This window comes from Lindgomyces ingoldianus (genome assembly GCF_010093535.1).
Source record: "Lindgomyces ingoldianus strain ATCC 200398 unplaced genomic scaffold BDR25scaffold_6, whole genome shotgun sequence".
In the NCBI taxonomy this organism is placed as follows: Eukaryota; Fungi; Ascomycota; class Dothideomycetes; order Pleosporales; family Lindgomycetaceae; genus Lindgomyces; species Lindgomyces ingoldianus.
In genome coordinates, this window is record NW_022985167.1 from 1,402,637 (window position 1) to 1,417,869 (window position 15,233).

Genomic DNA, 15,233 nt, shown 5'->3' on the forward strand with positions numbered 1-15,233 from the left:
AGATATCTCATGGTCGCTTCAATCGTTTTGGGGGCTGCGGATTCAAATTTGCACAAATGATAGGATGGTTGAGTCAGATACCCATTTCATAGCATTATTAATATGTTTCTAGATTTCATATCAACTCATTGTCGGACTATAATCTCATGTCAACTCATTGTTAGATGATTGCACGAGCATGTCGGATTCGTTTGAAAAAGCCGTATTTTTGAGCAGTACAAGCTCCCACTCAGCACTTATCTTTTGGCCCTGGTGCTTGCCCGCCGTCTCTTTGTACATATAATTTACATTGCCTTCCTCTTGATGGACAGAAGGGCATTCTGACAAGCTCGCATTTTAGCAAGAGTAGATCCCCCACAAATCTGAGCCATAAAAACTGTAGAAGCCATGTCGTTCTTCATTTTGGCCACTTCTTCCATCCACGACCATGTCCTTTCTGTCAAAAAGTCAGCAATCTATTCTCTAGTCCTGGATAAACTCAGTCAACATACCTGTTTCCATTCCTGGATCAACCGCGGCATATCCAGCATAGCCTGCTTCCTCTGCTCTAACCGTCCCTTCAACGTTCTCTCCCATAACTTTCCCTTGACCTTCTCACCGACTCCCGTACCCTTAACCCTCAATCCTCGCTCAATCCTCCTCCTCTCCTTCTCCCCGGGTTTCTTGATTGTGTACGGCAGCAAGTCCACCACGCCATATTTCTGCGCGACCTTCACCAAATTGGCTTGCTTTCGCAATCCGTAGCGGGGCCCATACCATGTCCCGGTTTCGAAGTTCTTGCGCGGTTGGAATGGATTGTGGTATGGTAATTCATTCTCGGTCGGAGTTTCTGTTGCCGGAGCATTGGGACCGGCGGAGGAGGCTGTGGATGCAACGGTGGTGGACTGGACAGGTCGTATAAGCGCTGGCGGAGGATATTTTGCGAAGAATCTGAGGAGGACTCCAGGAAGAGATTCAGCGAGTCTGACGGGTTCTATTATTTCACGTGGTATTCGAGGTGCAGCCATGGCGGTTTTGATATCGGGGTTGCGGGAATGGTGAGGATTGAATTGAAGATTGACAGGGACGGGAATTTGGCGATCACGTGTCTTTTGAACTGAAGTTCCAAGGTTGGTCCAAGCTCAGTGGAGCTTGAACTGCGCGTACAGCTGCTACCTACACCAAACATCAACCACACTCGCCATCTCCGACGCCTTTACCCTTCCCTCCTTCGATACTGTGCCTCCTTCTCCTCGAATGTGGTCCTGCTAAGCTGGTCAAAACTCGAACTACCCACACCCACAGCCATGGTGAGCTTCCCACCCCGACCAACAATGTACACATAGCTTACAAGCATAGTCTTCCCCGTTCTCAATAAGTACTATCTACCCCCGCCAACCACCATCTAGTCTCTCCTAACAATGCATTAGACGGCGGCGCCTGCGTAGCCATGGTTGGCAAAGACTGTGTCGCCATAGCCTGCGATCTCCGTCTCGGCATGCAAGCCCTCACCGTCTCGAACAACTTCCCCAAAATCTTCTCCTACGGCGACGTCTACCTTGGCCTCACCGGGCTCGCCACCGACTTGTCCACCGTCTCTGACCTCTTCCGCTACAAAGTTAACATGTACCGGCTGCGCGAAGAGCGCAACATCTCGCCGCAGACCATGGCCAACCTCGTTAGCTCGACGCTGTATGAGCGGAGATTTGGACCGTACTTTGTGTCACCGGTGATTGCGGGATTGAACCAGACGACGGGGAAGCCGTTTATATGTGGATTTGATAGTATTGGGTGCATTGATTTCGCCAAGGACTTCATTGTTAGCGGGACCGCGAGTGATCAGTTGTTCGGAACTTGTGAGGGGCTGTGGGAGCCAGACCTGGTAAGCGAGAAGATTGTTTGGTACCGGAGGGCCATGATGGAGCTTGAGCTAATGATATCACCGCGCAGGGCCCAGAAGACCTCTTTGAGACAATATCACAAGCGCTGCTCAACGCCGTAGATCGGGATGCGCTGTCAGGCTGGGGTGCACACGTCTACATTATCGAGAAGGACAAGGTGACGAAGCGGTTACTGAAGGGAAGGCAGGATTGAGGTGGTTGTCCTCACGCAGTGTCGCTGAAGATAGATTTTGGAGTCATCGGGCAAAGTATGGCACTGCGAATGACGCTCTGCTTAGTCGTCTTTGCCTTCGCAGAGGGTTTGCGACTGGCATATGTAGCACTTAGACAAACGCCTGCCTTGGGATAGCCATGGCCTAATACAGACCGACACTGTCCCAGACGTACTCCCCAATGATTCTGGGTGTAATTGAACTCTCTACCTTTGGGTATCATCCTCATTTCTGGTTGGATTGTGACGCCTCTAAACGCGGAACCTACTGCTGAATCGCGGGCGACTTGTACTTTCAAAAGCGTAAATTTTGCCGCGCGTCTGCCTAGCGCGATTCAAGATCTTGGCGAGATCTACTTTACTTCTGCAAACCATCAACTTCCAACACCGCAACACCAACACCACGTATTAGCGATGAACACCGATATAGTTCCGCCGCCGCCACCGCCACCTTCGGAGCCGTTTCAGAGACCCCTGCCACCTCCTCCACCCCCCCCAAGGTCAGACGTCGTCCCACCTCCGCCTCCTCCAGAGATTCCTCCTCCGCCGCCACCAGTCGAGGCTGTTCCCCCACCGCCAGATGAATCGCTTGGCCCCGAGCGCGTCCAGCCAAAAAATAAGAAAGTACTAGCATCTTCAGCCTCGAAGAAGCAGCCTCTAAGCATTGAGGATCTGTTGAAAGAGAAGAGAGCGAAAGACGAGGCCGCTGCCAAGGTCAGTAATCCTCTCTCCTTTTGGTTGGTAGTTCTAGGAATGTCTTCATTCTTCATTTTATTGTACATTATTTCTGACTTCTCTTTCCTAGCCCAAGTTCCTGACGAAAGCGCAACGTGAGAAACTCGCGCTCGAAAAACGACAGAAAGAGGTCGAGGCGAAGAGGAAGGCAGAGGCCCAGAAGGCAGGACTGAATGGTAGCACAAATAGCACTGGCCAAGATGGAGCTTCCTCCGCCAACGGGCACAGCTCTAGGTCAAACTATGGCTCACCAGCGATTCCCACAGGTCCACGTGCCATGCGAAACGGGGAGGTTCCTACCGGCCCTGCATCGATGCGGAACAAGAATGTAGAGATGCCTCCACCCCCTGTCCCGAAATCCGGAGAAAAGGGGTCACTGAAACGAACGGCGCCGGAAGATACAGAGGCCGCGCTGATCCGGCAGCGATACATGGGCGCAGAGCAGAACCAGTCAACTTTCTCAGCGAAGAAGAAGCGGAGGCGAACTACGGAGAAGAAGTTCAACTTCGAGTGGAACAACGAAGAGGACACCAGCCTGGATTACAATCCCATCTACACCCAACGCGCCGAGGCCAACTTCTTCGGACGTGGCAGGCTGGGTGGCTTTGCCGAGGACATTGCCGACGCGAGCACTCGTAAATATATTGATGAGCTATCTAAGCGCGACCCTGAGGCTGGGAGGCAGCGAGCAGAGGCAATCCTGGAAATGGAGCGGAGGAGGAAGGAGGAGGGCAGTCGGGCAGCTCTCGACAAACATTGGAGCGAGAAGAGGCTGGATCGTATGCAGCAGCGAGACTGGCGCATCTTCAAGGAAGATTTCAATATCAGCACTAAGGGCGGGTCGATACCCAACCCAATGCGCGGTTGGGATGAATCAGGTCTGCCGGATAAGCTCCTCGAGATCATCGACCAAGTTGGCTATACCGAGCCGTCAGCCGTTCAGCGTGCTGCTATTCCTATCGCTCTTCAATCGCGCGACCTCATCGGTGTTGCTGTCACGGGTTCTGGTAAAACAGCAGCTTTCCTCTTACCTCTTCTGGTCTACATCCAAAAGCTTCCCCCACTTGATGCTAGTAATAGGAATGACGGGCCCTACGCCCTTATTCTTGCCCCAACCCGAGAATTGGCACAGCAAATCGAAACCGAAGCAAAAAAGTTCGCTACCCCACTAGGATTCAAGACAGCAGTCCTCGTCGGCGGTCACTCGATAGAGGAACAGTCGTTCAGCCTGCGAGATGGTGCCGAGCTCATCATTGCTACAGTCGGTCGTCTTGTCGATTGTATCGAGCGTCGAGTCTTGGTACTCAGTCAGTGCTGCTATATAGTCATGGACGAAGCAGACCGCATGATCGATCTTGGCTTCGAAGAAGGTCTCAACAAAATTCTCGACGCCCTCCCTGTCACCAACGAAAAGCCTGATACCGACGCCGCAGAAGATGCCGTCGCAATGTCCCGCGGGATGTACAGACAAACAATGATGTACACAGCTACAATGCCCACAGCTGTCGAGCGCATCGCGCAGAAATACCTCCGTCGCCCAGCCATCGTAACGATCGGTAATGCAGGTGAAGCCGTCGAAACAGTCGAACAGCGCGTCGAACACGTCCAAGGCGAAGACAAGCGCAAGAAACGCCTCCAAGAGATCCTTTCTTCCGGGGAATTCCAACCCCCGATTATCGTCTTCGTCAACATCAAGCGCAACTGCGATGCAGTGGCCCGTGACATCAAACACATGGGCTTCAACTCTGTCACTCTGCACGGTAGCAAGACTCAGGAACAGCGTGAGGCTGCGCTAGCGAGTTTGAGGAATGGAAGCAGTGATGTACTAGTTGCAACGGATCTTGCGGGTCGTGGTATCGATGTCACGGACGTCTCACTCGTTGTTAATTTCAATATGGCAACGTCTATTGAATCATACACGCATCGTATCGGTCGTACAGGTCGTGCTGGAAAGAGCGGCGTGGCGATCACATTTTGGGGTAATGAGGACGCAGATGTTTTGTCAGTATTCCCCTATGCCCCCTTAGTTTCGAGAGACATCACGGAGAGGCTAATTGTTTCAATAGGTACGATCTCAAACAAATGCTCACCAAAAGTCAGATCTCGAAGGTCCCGGATGATCTTCGTCGACACGAAGCCGCGCAGCAGAAAGGCGGGAGGAAGAAGGTTGAGGATAGTACGGGGTTTGGGGGCAAAGGGGGTGCGTTTAAGTGAGTATTTGATATGCATATACATGCGCAGATATATCATATTAGATACGGCGGTCTGAATGCCATGCAATGCGATACTGGTATAAACCATCGCAACATAATTCAATTATTCGCTGTACTTGTATTTACATTTCATCGAGGTATGAACGTGTAGTCCGGAAGATGACCTGGGCGTTGGTGGCTAGGGCATTACGAGGAGTTATGTTTAAGATGTATATTATCTAGTAGTAGTAGCAATGGTCTCGTATACAGTGACGTGGACCTTTGGAGCCGGGACCATATGCCCAGATGCAGCCCTGAAGCTGAGAAGTATATACACAGGTTTGGCTATGAGCATCATGAAAGTGATGAAGATAATCTGAATAAAAGCGTTATGAACTTGTCGCTGAAGTAAGGCCGTACTGCGTGGATGTCAAGCTCGACCACGTCGAACAGATTTCTTCGGCTTTGACGTAGTTCTTGAGGCAGTCCTGGCAGTTGCAGAGGATTCAATCACCACCGAGCTCTTCAACAGCGAGACATATGGAAGGTGGCTTAACGAGTTTGGCTTCCGAGGCGGGATCATGGGCCGAGAGAATGATGTCCTAACTCTCCGTAGAGGATGGAGTCTTTGAAGTCGCTGGGGATACCTTTGGGGTGGTAAGCAAGTTCAGACGAGAGTTATGCACAGGAAGTGAAATTGGGTATAGGAGGATTCAAATGACTTTTGAAAGTACGAGTGCAGCATTCGCGTGCGAGGACAGATTGCCGTTCCAAACCATGGTAAGTCTTGTGCTGAACTCGAATTCGTTGAGCCCAAGTATTCTCTCCTAATATATTCTGAGTAATGGTGAACCGCGATTGAATTCAGTTCCTTTTAGGGTAGTCACTCTACCCTCAACCAACCCATGGACCGATCAGACACCCCGACATCCGCTCCATTCACTGCCGGTTCTCTTCCCATGCCCACACCTTTCCAGTGAATCCTTTCTCCAAAGTCTTCACGATCTCCATCACGCGATCCATCCCCAACTTAATCCCATCTTCCAACCCCCGCAAACACTCCCTTTCTTTTCTCCTTATTGGCTACTTATATAGCAGCCGCTGCTGCGATCAATGGTACCATTTCAATACCGGGGATTTCCGGAGAGCCATTTCATAATCAGTGCGCTGGTGTTAAGATTGAGGTTCCACGCAGACGTGGATGTTTTCGCTGATTATGGGTCTGTGTCGGATGTAAATGGTTCTAGCATTAGACAGCGATTCGATTGCTAGATGGGAGTGTATTAGATTTCTGGAGAGCGGTGAGTCTATGGTGGATTAGAAGGGGAAGAAGAATATTTGTGTGTGGTATGAGTGTGGTCGCGCAATGTGTTCTTCTCGGGATTATGAAATGTGAGGCAATTTCCAGTGTTGAGTGGTTGAGTCGGTTGACATCTGTCAAGGCCACGAGCAATCCGTTCCGAAAAAAAGAAATGTGGTTCCGCACTTGCACGATCCTGCGTACGTGTGGCAGGATATATAATTTTTTGTTAAAAAGAAAATTTCCCCCAAATTGCTAAAGTTGAGAAGTAGTGGTAATTGTTGCTAAGGCGAGCCCCTCCTGTATACACCCCCCGAGCTCTCTGGGTACAGGCGGAGGCTACAGAAATAATGACAATCTTCACTCGCCTCAACAGCTTTTGTCTTGCAAAAGATGAGAGCTTACATCCGAATTTCCATCGCCATATGAAGTGACTTCAAGTGTTCCTCTTGGAAGCCTTTCAGCTGTTCTTCCGTTGATGGTGTGGGGGCTGGACGCCCAATACCCACGAACAAGAAGAAGCATAACATGAGTAGTGTGAATAGGGGGATCACACAAAGGAGAAGTCTCTTGATGAGATATACTAGTGGGTGTTTTCTGAGACCTTCGAGGTCTTGTGCTTCGAGATCAGCACAAGGTAGCGGGTCGTCGGAACCCGAGGACGAGTCCGAAGGCGAAAATGAACTGCCTGATGCTGGAGATGAAGAAGGGCTAGGAAGCAAGGACGACTCGGGCGAAGAGGTGCCTCGTGACCGGACTCGAGCGTCATCAGGATAATCAAGGGTTGGGGACCTCTTCCAGTTATCCCACACCGGAGAATAGGAGACATTTCCTCGGTATTGGGAAAGTGCACAATTGTGCTCGACAATGTCCCGAGCAGTGGTGGCATTGGCATCCATGCTTCTAATGAGTTAACCAACTGAGACAGGTCTTAGAGAGTGGTGTTATTGGAGAATCTTTACCTTGACAATATCTTTGTTTTCGCTAGTTGCTGTCAGAAAGAGTGTCTGTAGAGGTCCTCGTGCGATGTATAGGAAGAGACGCTCGCAAATGTTCGCTGTCAAGGGCCGGAAATGGTTGGGGTTATGTTTTTGAGAGTTCGTTGACTGACCCACGCGCCTCCCTCTGGGTCCCAACACTTTCACAGATGATGGCCAAAGAATGGTTATGGAAGGGTACCAAATACAGAGGTGGCACTAAACTTCGCCAAGTTGAGGTAGCCATGATTATGTACGCCATGTCCTTACAAAAGCGTAGACCGATGTAGGTGGTCACAGGTAATTTGTTCAGACGAATTTCTCCTAGGCATTACCAGATAAACTCCCTCTGTAGAGTAAATTTCGCAAGCGGCCTGTGTCCGATCCAACTGATATGAAGATAGAACTTGAGGGAAATTAGTCCAAACTTCATCCAAAGGGAATTTGAGAATATGTGGGTAAGCTAAAGTATGTGCAAGTGAACTAATACTGCATGTTCGTATATATGATAGGATATGACAAGGAACTAGTTTAGGACAGGAAATAGCATCGTTTTAGCAACTTCTCTGGTTCAAGCAAGATGTGTAATAAATACAGTTTGCCTTGACCAAGTTCCTTTATACGTGATAGCATGTCATAAGAAATGGACGCTTACCTGCTTGCGACTATTTCCAGATCTCGTTGTGAGCTGGTGGTAGGCCTGCTACTGAACGCACACACGCGCAGGTTGTCTTGCCATATCCCTTCGTTTGTAGTACCACATCTGGGTCATCTTATTTCTTTGTCCCTGAGAGTAGAGAACTAGGACGGCTAGTATTCGTCTAAGGGTCGACCCATAGAGTCTTCCTGCTCTAGCTCCATTCCCCCCCTCATTAATAAAGCTGGCTTCTTCGTTAAATCTCCACCGTACAATAACAGCACCTAGCCTTAAAGTAATCGAAAAAGTGTGGGTGGTTTGGAATATGTTGATGCAGCATATTCGAACCTCCTGGGTGTTTAATTAGTTAACCTCCGCTACATTCACGTAGAATGTCAGCAGGATGCAAACTTCTGCCCTAGATTATCTTTGCAATATTCCATGTCAAATGGTAAGACGCAGTAGAAACGAAACGCATTTGCTTCAAAGCCTAATGGGTAAATTGTTGGATAAAGGCGAGACTTGAGATCGGAACTCAATGTCGTCTCTAACCTTCCCAGGGATTATAAGGTGATCTAGTCATGATGCTGGTTCGAGAAATCCTTTCGACGCATCAGACAAAGGTTGCGGATCAAACCCAACAGATAAGCGAAAAGGGGGCAAAGTTAGGTTCACGAGCTAATTCTTGCGTGGAGCTCTCGGGGTGTGAATGCTCCGGAGATGCCTAATAAAGAACCGATAAACTAGCATCAGCATCAGAGAAATTCTAAGAATCTAGCTCGAAGTTTATCAGTGAGCAAAAACCCATGATCGGAATGTTGGCGAGGTAAATTGAAAGTTGGATGATCGTGTGGATGTTGGCTTCGGACAAATTCTCACACCGAAGTTGACCCCACCCCAGCAGCCAACCGTTCTATCCGTCAACCTGTGACACACTCCGCTGCATGCCAATTTCCATGTCAAGCACGTATGCAGGGTCGCCCACTCTTCAATGCGCATGAGAGTGAGCCGGCAGAATCGCTGAGGCCAGCGTTGTCGCGGCGTGCGACTTGATGGCTTCAAGTAGGCCACTATGTGGTGGTTTACGCTTCGATCCTTTACTCACCCCGCTCTCCTTGCATTTCTCCTTTCCAACCTTCCTGGGAGATCATGATCAACTGCAATGGTGGAATTCTCAAAGTTTTGTCTGCCGGACTTTTTTTTTTGCTCTTGAGAACCCTAATAAGCCTCGTTTCCCGAGCGATAGAAGTGGCATCAACTTTTCTGAACCAATTAGAGTTTCGGATATCCGTGATCTAACCACAGATCACGGTGACGCAAACCAGACCCTAACGGTGGACGGGAGCCTATGCTTTGGATGGATAACACGCCAATCTCGCTTCGCTCCCAAACAAGGCTAAAGCCGATGTCTCAAGCCATGCTTGTCGACTATCCCGAGATCTAGTTGCCATATGGCCGAGAAGTTCGCGGGACACACCTCAATGCTAGGTACCTGCATCTGAAATCTGTTAACCGAATTAGCCATTCATAGAGAAGATCCGGCCGGGAAAATCTGGGACACTAAGAGATATAGGACATACCGCGGCATGAACTACGACGACAGCGTAGAACTTTATATGGCCTCGTCGAACCGCGTCCGAAGTACCAAGGAGACGGCACAAGCTTAGCATCAACCTATGCCTTGGGATTCCATTTTGTTGTGAAAGCCACTTATCGGAAGCCCGCACGTTTTAGCAATCTATATCCATTACGATCTTGTATATCGATCTCTAATTCTTAGAATACATGTCCTTGCAGAGAAGTATTGACTTTGCGAGGAGGCACTGTTCTTGCGTAGAAGCATGAGAATCATCATCCACCAAGCGGATAAAAACGCTCAAGTGAGTATCAATTCCTGGAACAGGCACATTTCGCTAGAACTCTTCACAGTTCCCCCCTGGATACCTCGCCGAATCTCGAGCCCTTCAAATCGTCGCTGGAAATGTAATTTGTCAAATTTTAGGAACTCTAATTTTCGTTTTTAGGGCGTATTCTCGCATTTTCATTACCAGATCCTGGAAAGTTGAAGATTACGTCTTGACAATTGCTTGGGTGAGAGCATCTATTTTCGACATATCTCTACTCAAGTTTCTACTTTTACATATATCCTCTGCTAAATCCTAGTTCTTTGAAATTAATTGGGTCCTCTAGGTTCTTTCCACAGGCTACTCCATCTGCCAATACGGCCAAATCGCCGCCGGCGCCGGCCACCACGCCGCAGCCCTCACTCCCGGCCAGGGTGTACTCTCTCAACAATACGCCTACGTCGCGCAACTCCTCCTCTTCCCGGCTCTTTCCCTCAGCAAACTTAGCATCTGCCTCGCCTACCTCCGAATCTTCTTCTCCGACACCCGCGGCCGTATCCTAATCCGCATCATCATCGTCGTCCTCGCCCTCACCATTGTCCCTTTCTTCTTTGAAGTCATGTTCCAATGCAAGCCTATCCATGTGTACTGGACAGAAATCCGACCCGCCAGCAAATGCCTGAACGATTTCGCTGGCTTGATCATTAACGGGACGTTGAATGTGCTCTGCGACATTGCGCTCATCCTGATAGTGATACCGCGGATCTGGGACCTCAAACTCAATCCCAGGCAGAAGTCCGCATTAATTGGGATCGTGATGTTAGGGTGGCTTGCGGTGATTGCTGGCATCGTTCGAATGGTTCGCGTCGGTAAGTGAGGCCTGCGGACGAGGTCAAAGTCTCGTAGAAACTGTGCATGGCAAACCACTCGGATAGTTTCTCAGAACAACTAGAGACAGACTATGACCAGTACCAATCTTTTCCACACCTTGGAGCATGGCACTGATACTTTTACCCCAACGTTAAGGTACTGTTCTCAGGATGCCGAATTTCGACCCACCCTGGGACACATACGACGTTTCGATCTGGACTTCGACGGAAATATACGCTAGCTTGATATGTGCAGCAGCACCGGGTGTCAAGCCGCTCGTTAGCGTGCTTTTACCTAGACTTCTGGGAACAACGTTCAGGAGTTACGCGAGGACGAAAAAGGGAACTACCAAAAAGGGCACGATGGAACTGGGTTCGAAGATCAAGAGAAATTCATCTCTGGGGACGAGGCATGAGGCCGTGAGTATAACACGGTTGACAGAGGCGAATGGGATTAGTAGGAGTGAGGTCGTGGGAGGAGATGAGGAGAGTTTGAATTGGAAGAATGATGGGGGGAGTGTAAGAGATTCGGTGACAATTGGGAATGGGGAAGGGAAGATCTATAAGAAGAGTGAGGTTGTGATTTCGGTTTCTTGATAAGCTTGAGGCTGGGATGGATGGCGACGCCTTTTGATTCGGTGGGCTATACCTATTTTGCAAGCGTTGGATCTGATCGATTTGTTTCTAGCGGATCATCATCTTTGGAATACAAGCAACGACGTCCCGTGAATGGGGAGTGAGTTGGCTTCACGTTATTCTTCAAATATGTGTCAAAGATCTGGTCGATGATCATCCAGTAGTGGATAGCATTTCCGCGACGGTCGTCAGTGTATGCATTCGTACTCCCCTATTTCAAACCTGGCGTACCATCGTCTGTTGTAAGGAGATTGTGCGTTCTGAAGTACATCTGAGCAGACCCTAGTTTCCATAACTCTCCAAGCAGTTCCTAGCTGTCGGGATAGTATGCATAGTTCGGCCCATCGCAGCTGAAGGTGCTCAAGTGGGTAAAAATCTCCACAACCTTTGAAACCTTGACGTGGATAGAGATAGAGTTAGCGAAGCCGTGGGGGATAAGAAGGAATATGAGGGCTAGAGGGATTCCGCGGCGTGCACGCATGTCGCTAAGAAATATGTATGGAATGGGTGTGGAATGAATTAAATTTAGGTCATGATGCGCCGCCACTTACGGGAATGAAGACAACTCAGGTTAGATATGGAAAGCGACGAATCTAGTTAATGAAAGCATTGTTGGATTCGTTTCTGCGGGGTTCGGGTGCTATTAGCAGGACCTCCCTCCTCAATTCCAGATGCCGGATGAAATTCGAAGATAGGAATTCACGAATAGTCAATCTAGTCATCGGGACTGCACTTCTCCCTACCATTCCATGGTTGCAGGAGTCATGACGGGATGAAAACGTCTCGATTATCAGGACTAGGGTCCAACGTGGGGCTTCCTAAACGAGCCTAGCAACCCACGTTTTGCACCACGTTGCATGCTATCGAAACTCTAAATCCAGATTCTGAAGCTTGACATGTCCGTCATCGTTCTTTTAACCTCTCGAGGCAAAGCTATGATGAGTTGTCCAAGAACACGAAAGCGAGGATACCCTTTCAGAAACACGGACCGACCGATGTTCCGAATAAGAGCTGTGCCTCATCCCGACCCTCTCACCACCCAGTTACTGTTTCTCAAACCCCTCCTCTATTCTTCCACAATGCAAACATGTCAAATGGCCCATGCCAGCTCCTCTCCTTACCTCCCGAACTCCGCCTTATGATCTACGAATCTCTGTGGCAGCCACTGAGCACTAGCAATGCCAACGTCGAGCTGCTGACCCCCACGTCGGTTCCCACGTCCACCGATCTCTCACTCCTCCGTACCTGTCGCCAAATCCACCACGAAGCGCGCCGCATAGCATTTCTTCAACACACCTTCATCCTGACGCGGAATTTACACAGAAGACCGCTTGCGCACGAACCACGCGTCGAGCCCATCTCTCTTGTCCGCTCCCTCGCTATCCCAGAATGTCACCTCACTCAGACCATTCCTGGCTGCGAGCTATTTCCACCGCGATGTTATTCGTTCAAGGAGATCTGTAGCCTTGTGCGGAGGTTTCGGCATTTGGAGGAGATATTGGTGTTGACGGATGCACCGGGTGTGGTGACGAGGACGCTGTGGTCGAGGACGGCGCATGTCAATTTCAGGTTGAGGAAGGCGAGGTATTTCAAGGATGAGCGGCTCGCACCGAGCTATGATCTGCGGAGTTTAAGAGGGGATAAGACAGGGAGGGTGGGTTGGCGGCTGACGGTTAATGTTGGGGATAGCGTGGTTCGGGGGGCGAATATTCTGTTGGTTGGGTTGAAAGATACGGGAGTGGGGAAGGGCTGAGATCGGAATGTGGATAGGATGATGAAGAGTACAGCATGATTTGAACGGAGATATGACCATCATGGAGTGGGTTGCATTACGTTGGCGATAAACAACGAGTTAGAAATTACGATTATGAGCTTTTTCAATGTCATGAGATCATGTGGAAGTGTTCAGATCCCCTTGACGCGCTCTTCCATCACCCCCTGACCATCTATGCCGTCACCGGTATAGTAACAGGCGTCCCAACCCTCACACCATTTACCATTGCAAAGACCGTAGCAGCAGTAGGCTTTCCCTTGGTCTGGATTACTGACTCAAAGAAAGCATTCAGCCCGGTAGTGCGGAGAAGGGTCATTGAGACAGGTCCCACAGACTCCTTAGAGCTGTTAACCGTTATGAAAAGAACGGCAGCCACGTTGTTTATCGACGCATTGATGGTAGTATAGAAACGGTTGCCACGCGTCTTGGTGACAACCTGTGTGACCGTGATTTTGTTCGCTGTTTGCCGACTCTCGACTAGGTGAACAGCCTCTGCCTCCGGCTCCGGCTTTGCCTCTGGCACAGCATTCCTCTTCTCCCAGTTAAGTTGAGCCTCAATGGCAGCACGGCGCTTGGATTTGAACACAGTCCTAGCCGCTCGCCTGGGAAGTGCACAGGCTGGTACAGTAGGCTTAGTTAGTCCGGGCCAAGGGTCCAGCTGGCGGATACGAGGAGAGGGGTCTAGCGGAGGGGACAGTGGGTTACCAAGTTCGAGCGGGCCTTCGCCTTGGGCCAGGAAGGGGAATCTCTCGAACGGCAGAGGCTCTTCGTTCAAACCAAAGGCGGTAAGTTCCGGCATGATGAAGTCGTAAATGGGTTGTGTGTATTCGCCGGGGACCATGCCAGGGAGGAGAGGGAAGGGTGTTGCCGATACGCCGTTCGTATACCGGAAGCGGACGTTGCGAGTTGGAGGAGCAACAACTGTTTTGCCCATGCGGTAGACGATACGTCCAATTTGACCAGCGCGCTGGGGTGTACCAATGACAACGTTGCGCTCGGTCTCGGCACCGGTACAGAAGTTAACGTCGACGAAAGACCATTGGACAGGAGTAGTAGGATCGGTGGTGAAGATGGTTCCACGGGCCTCGGCTACTTCAACGTTCCCACTTGGTGAGTTGATGCCCACATTGACACCTTCCACCGCAATATACGCGGGCTTGGAATTTGGAGCCGTGTAGAATCCAGCGTTAGCGACCAGGTTTGTAACCTCGAATAAGGGACCGTTCTGCTGACCGCTGAACGTGACGTAGTCACCCACCACTAATGGTGCCATAGCGCGAGAATCTGGCTCCGTGGTGAGAAGACCACCTGCGCGGTTGGGATCGCGGAAATTACTAGTTCATGTTAATTATAAGGATCCCATAGATGTGGTGGAAGGCATGGAGGCATACATTTGGGTGGCTCCCCTTCCATTGACAATGGGTCTGTTCTTCTTTGGGCATCTATTATCTGTGGCCGAGCGCGGGATACACATCGGAAACCCGGTAGTACTCCGAATACAGGGGTTCACTGGATCAACGCCCCAGAGAGGGTTGGCCGTATACGCAGGACCGTAAACACCAGTAGGATCGTTGAGAACGCATTCCATGCCGCCGAATCCGGCATTCGCCCCCGTAGAGAATTGACCGGCAATCCAGAAATGACCCGTGGCAGAGTTAATCTTGGTGATGAATCCAGCAAGGTTTTGGAGAGGCACTTGCTGGAAGTACACCAGCCCAGCAATATATCTATCGCCAACTCGGTTGCCTTGAACCTGCTGGTTGTAAGGTTTAATATTCAAAATAGGAACAGGCATGATCTTACTATAGCAGTGTATGTGATGTTGCCTGGTAACGGCAGTGCTGGTGGAGCAGGAGCGTTCACGAAGAACTCAGACCAAAAGGCGGTACTAGCAGGTAAAGTGACAAGGGTGTTGTCAGGGATGACAATGGGAAGGCCGTTAACCATTAGCTGGCCACCTCTCAAGACTGAGGTACCGGGGTTAAGAGTCATGCTGGGAGTAATATGTTAGCTCAGTTTACAACCACAAGCCAATATAGCTTCTTACCCATTGATGTTACCAATAATTTCAAAGGGGCTGGGGTTATATGGGGGGGCATTGAAAGTCTGACCCCATACTGAAACCAAAGAAAGAAAACTAAAAAAGAACCGGAGTATATTGTGTGACACCATCCTGGA

At 49.9% G+C, this 15,233-nt stretch overlaps 7 protein-coding genes across 7 annotated transcripts; 5 read left to right on the forward strand and 2 right to left on the reverse strand.

Annotated features, from left to right (window-relative positions):
- Positions 1 to 202: 202 nt before the first annotated feature.
- Positions 203 to 1,031, reverse strand: BDR25DRAFT_332160 (uncharacterized protein). The gene is made up of 2 exons (XM_033692721.1): positions 492 to 1,031; positions 203 to 436 (listed from the first exon to the last, which is right to left on the reverse strand). Exons 1-2 carry the CDS (start codon positions 1,005 to 1,007, stop codon positions 398 to 400), a joined length of 555 nt encoding a protein of 184 aa, XP_033551672.1. The 5' UTR covers positions 1,008 to 1,031; the 3' UTR covers positions 203 to 397.
- A 129-nt stretch (positions 1,032 to 1,160) lies between these two features.
- On the forward strand, positions 1,161 to 2,259 carry BDR25DRAFT_280423 (proteasome subunit beta type-3). The gene is made up of 4 exons (XM_033687811.1): positions 1,161 to 1,289; positions 1,339 to 1,357; positions 1,410 to 1,861; positions 1,930 to 2,259. Exons 1-4 carry the CDS (start codon positions 1,287 to 1,289, stop codon positions 2,071 to 2,073), a joined length of 618 nt encoding a protein of 205 aa, XP_033551673.1. The 5' UTR covers positions 1,161 to 1,286; the 3' UTR covers positions 2,074 to 2,259.
- A 233-nt stretch (positions 2,260 to 2,492) lies between these two features.
- On the forward strand, positions 2,493 to 5,309 carry BDR25DRAFT_332162 (pre-mRNA-splicing ATP-dependent RNA helicase PRP28). The gene is made up of 3 exons (XM_033692722.1): positions 2,493 to 2,805; positions 2,897 to 4,827; positions 4,893 to 5,309. The coding sequence occupies exons 1-3, from the start codon at positions 2,506 to 2,508 to the stop codon at positions 5,038 to 5,040; spliced, it is 2,379 nt and encodes a 792-aa protein (XP_033551674.1). The 5' UTR covers positions 2,493 to 2,505; the 3' UTR covers positions 5,041 to 5,309.
- Positions 5,273 to 8,458, forward strand: BDR25DRAFT_351338 (uncharacterized protein; the record flags this gene model as incomplete). The annotated part of the gene is made up of 20 exons (XM_033694832.1): positions 5,273 to 5,380; positions 5,406 to 5,488; positions 5,540 to 5,577; positions 5,635 to 5,748; positions 5,775 to 5,859; positions 5,937 to 6,134; positions 6,167 to 6,258; positions 6,291 to 6,518; positions 6,637 to 6,748; positions 6,783 to 7,082; positions 7,120 to 7,197; positions 7,254 to 7,311; positions 7,353 to 7,415; positions 7,466 to 7,581; positions 7,624 to 7,671; positions 7,717 to 7,753; positions 7,826 to 7,978; positions 8,022 to 8,078; positions 8,135 to 8,287; positions 8,324 to 8,458. The coding sequence occupies 20 exons, from the start codon at positions 5,273 to 5,275 to the stop codon at positions 8,456 to 8,458; spliced, it is 2,256 nt and encodes a 751-aa protein (XP_033551675.1).
- Positions 8,459 to 9,773: 1,315 nt separating this feature from the next.
- Positions 9,774 to 11,242, forward strand: BDR25DRAFT_384221 (uncharacterized protein; the record flags this gene model as incomplete). Its single annotated transcript, XM_033697858.1, has 3 exons — positions 9,774 to 9,812; positions 10,210 to 10,645; positions 10,803 to 11,242. The coding sequence occupies 3 exons, from the start codon at positions 9,774 to 9,776 to the stop codon at positions 11,240 to 11,242; spliced, it is 915 nt and encodes a 304-aa protein (XP_033551676.1).
- An 850-nt stretch (positions 11,243 to 12,092) lies between these two features.
- BDR25DRAFT_112418 (uncharacterized protein) lies at positions 12,093 to 13,130 on the forward strand. Its single transcript, XM_033683598.1, has one exon. The coding sequence runs from the start codon at positions 12,369 to 12,371 to the stop codon at positions 13,032 to 13,034; it is 666 nt and encodes a 221-aa protein (XP_033551677.1). The 5' UTR covers positions 12,093 to 12,368; the 3' UTR covers positions 13,035 to 13,130.
- A 592-nt stretch (positions 13,131 to 13,722) lies between these two features.
- On the reverse strand, positions 13,723 to 15,014 carry BDR25DRAFT_183803 (uncharacterized protein; the record flags this gene model as incomplete). Its single annotated transcript, XM_033684234.1, has 3 exons — positions 13,723 to 14,343; positions 14,473 to 14,853; positions 14,919 to 15,014. Coding segments are annotated over 3 exons (1,098 nt in total), but the record flags the coding sequence as incomplete, so codon positions are not given.
- Between the last annotated feature and the right edge of the window lie 219 nt (positions 15,015 to 15,233).

Bases quoted from the DNA above. Each gene is read 5' to 3' on its own strand.
- BDR25DRAFT_112418 (XM_033683598.1), top strand. From the start codon at position 12,369: ATGTCAAATGGCCCATGCCAGCTCCTCTCCTTACCTCCCGAACTCCGC.
- BDR25DRAFT_280423 (XM_033687811.1), top strand. The intron at 1,862-1,929 runs GTAAGCGAGAAG...ATCACCGCGCAG, and splicing joins GGCTGTGGGAGCCAGACCTG to GGCCCAGAAGACCTCTTTGA.
- BDR25DRAFT_332162 (XM_033692722.1), top strand. From the start codon at position 2,506: ATGAACACCGATATAGTTCCGCCGCCGCCACCGCCACCTTCGGAGCCG. The intron at 2,806-2,896 runs GTCAGTAATCCT...TCTCTTTCCTAG, and splicing joins AAGACGAGGCCGCTGCCAAG to CCCAAGTTCCTGACGAAAGC. The intron at 4,828-4,892 runs GTCAGTATTCCC...TTGTTTCAATAG, and splicing joins AATGAGGACGCAGATGTTTT to GTACGATCTCAAACAAATGC.
- BDR25DRAFT_332160 (XM_033692721.1), bottom strand. From the start codon at position 1,007: ATGGCTGCACCTCGAATACCACGTGAAATAATAGAACCCGTCAGACTC. The intron at 437-491 runs GTATGTTGACTG...ACTTTTTGACAG, and splicing joins TGATCCAGGAATGGAAACAG to AAAGGACATGGTCGTGGATG.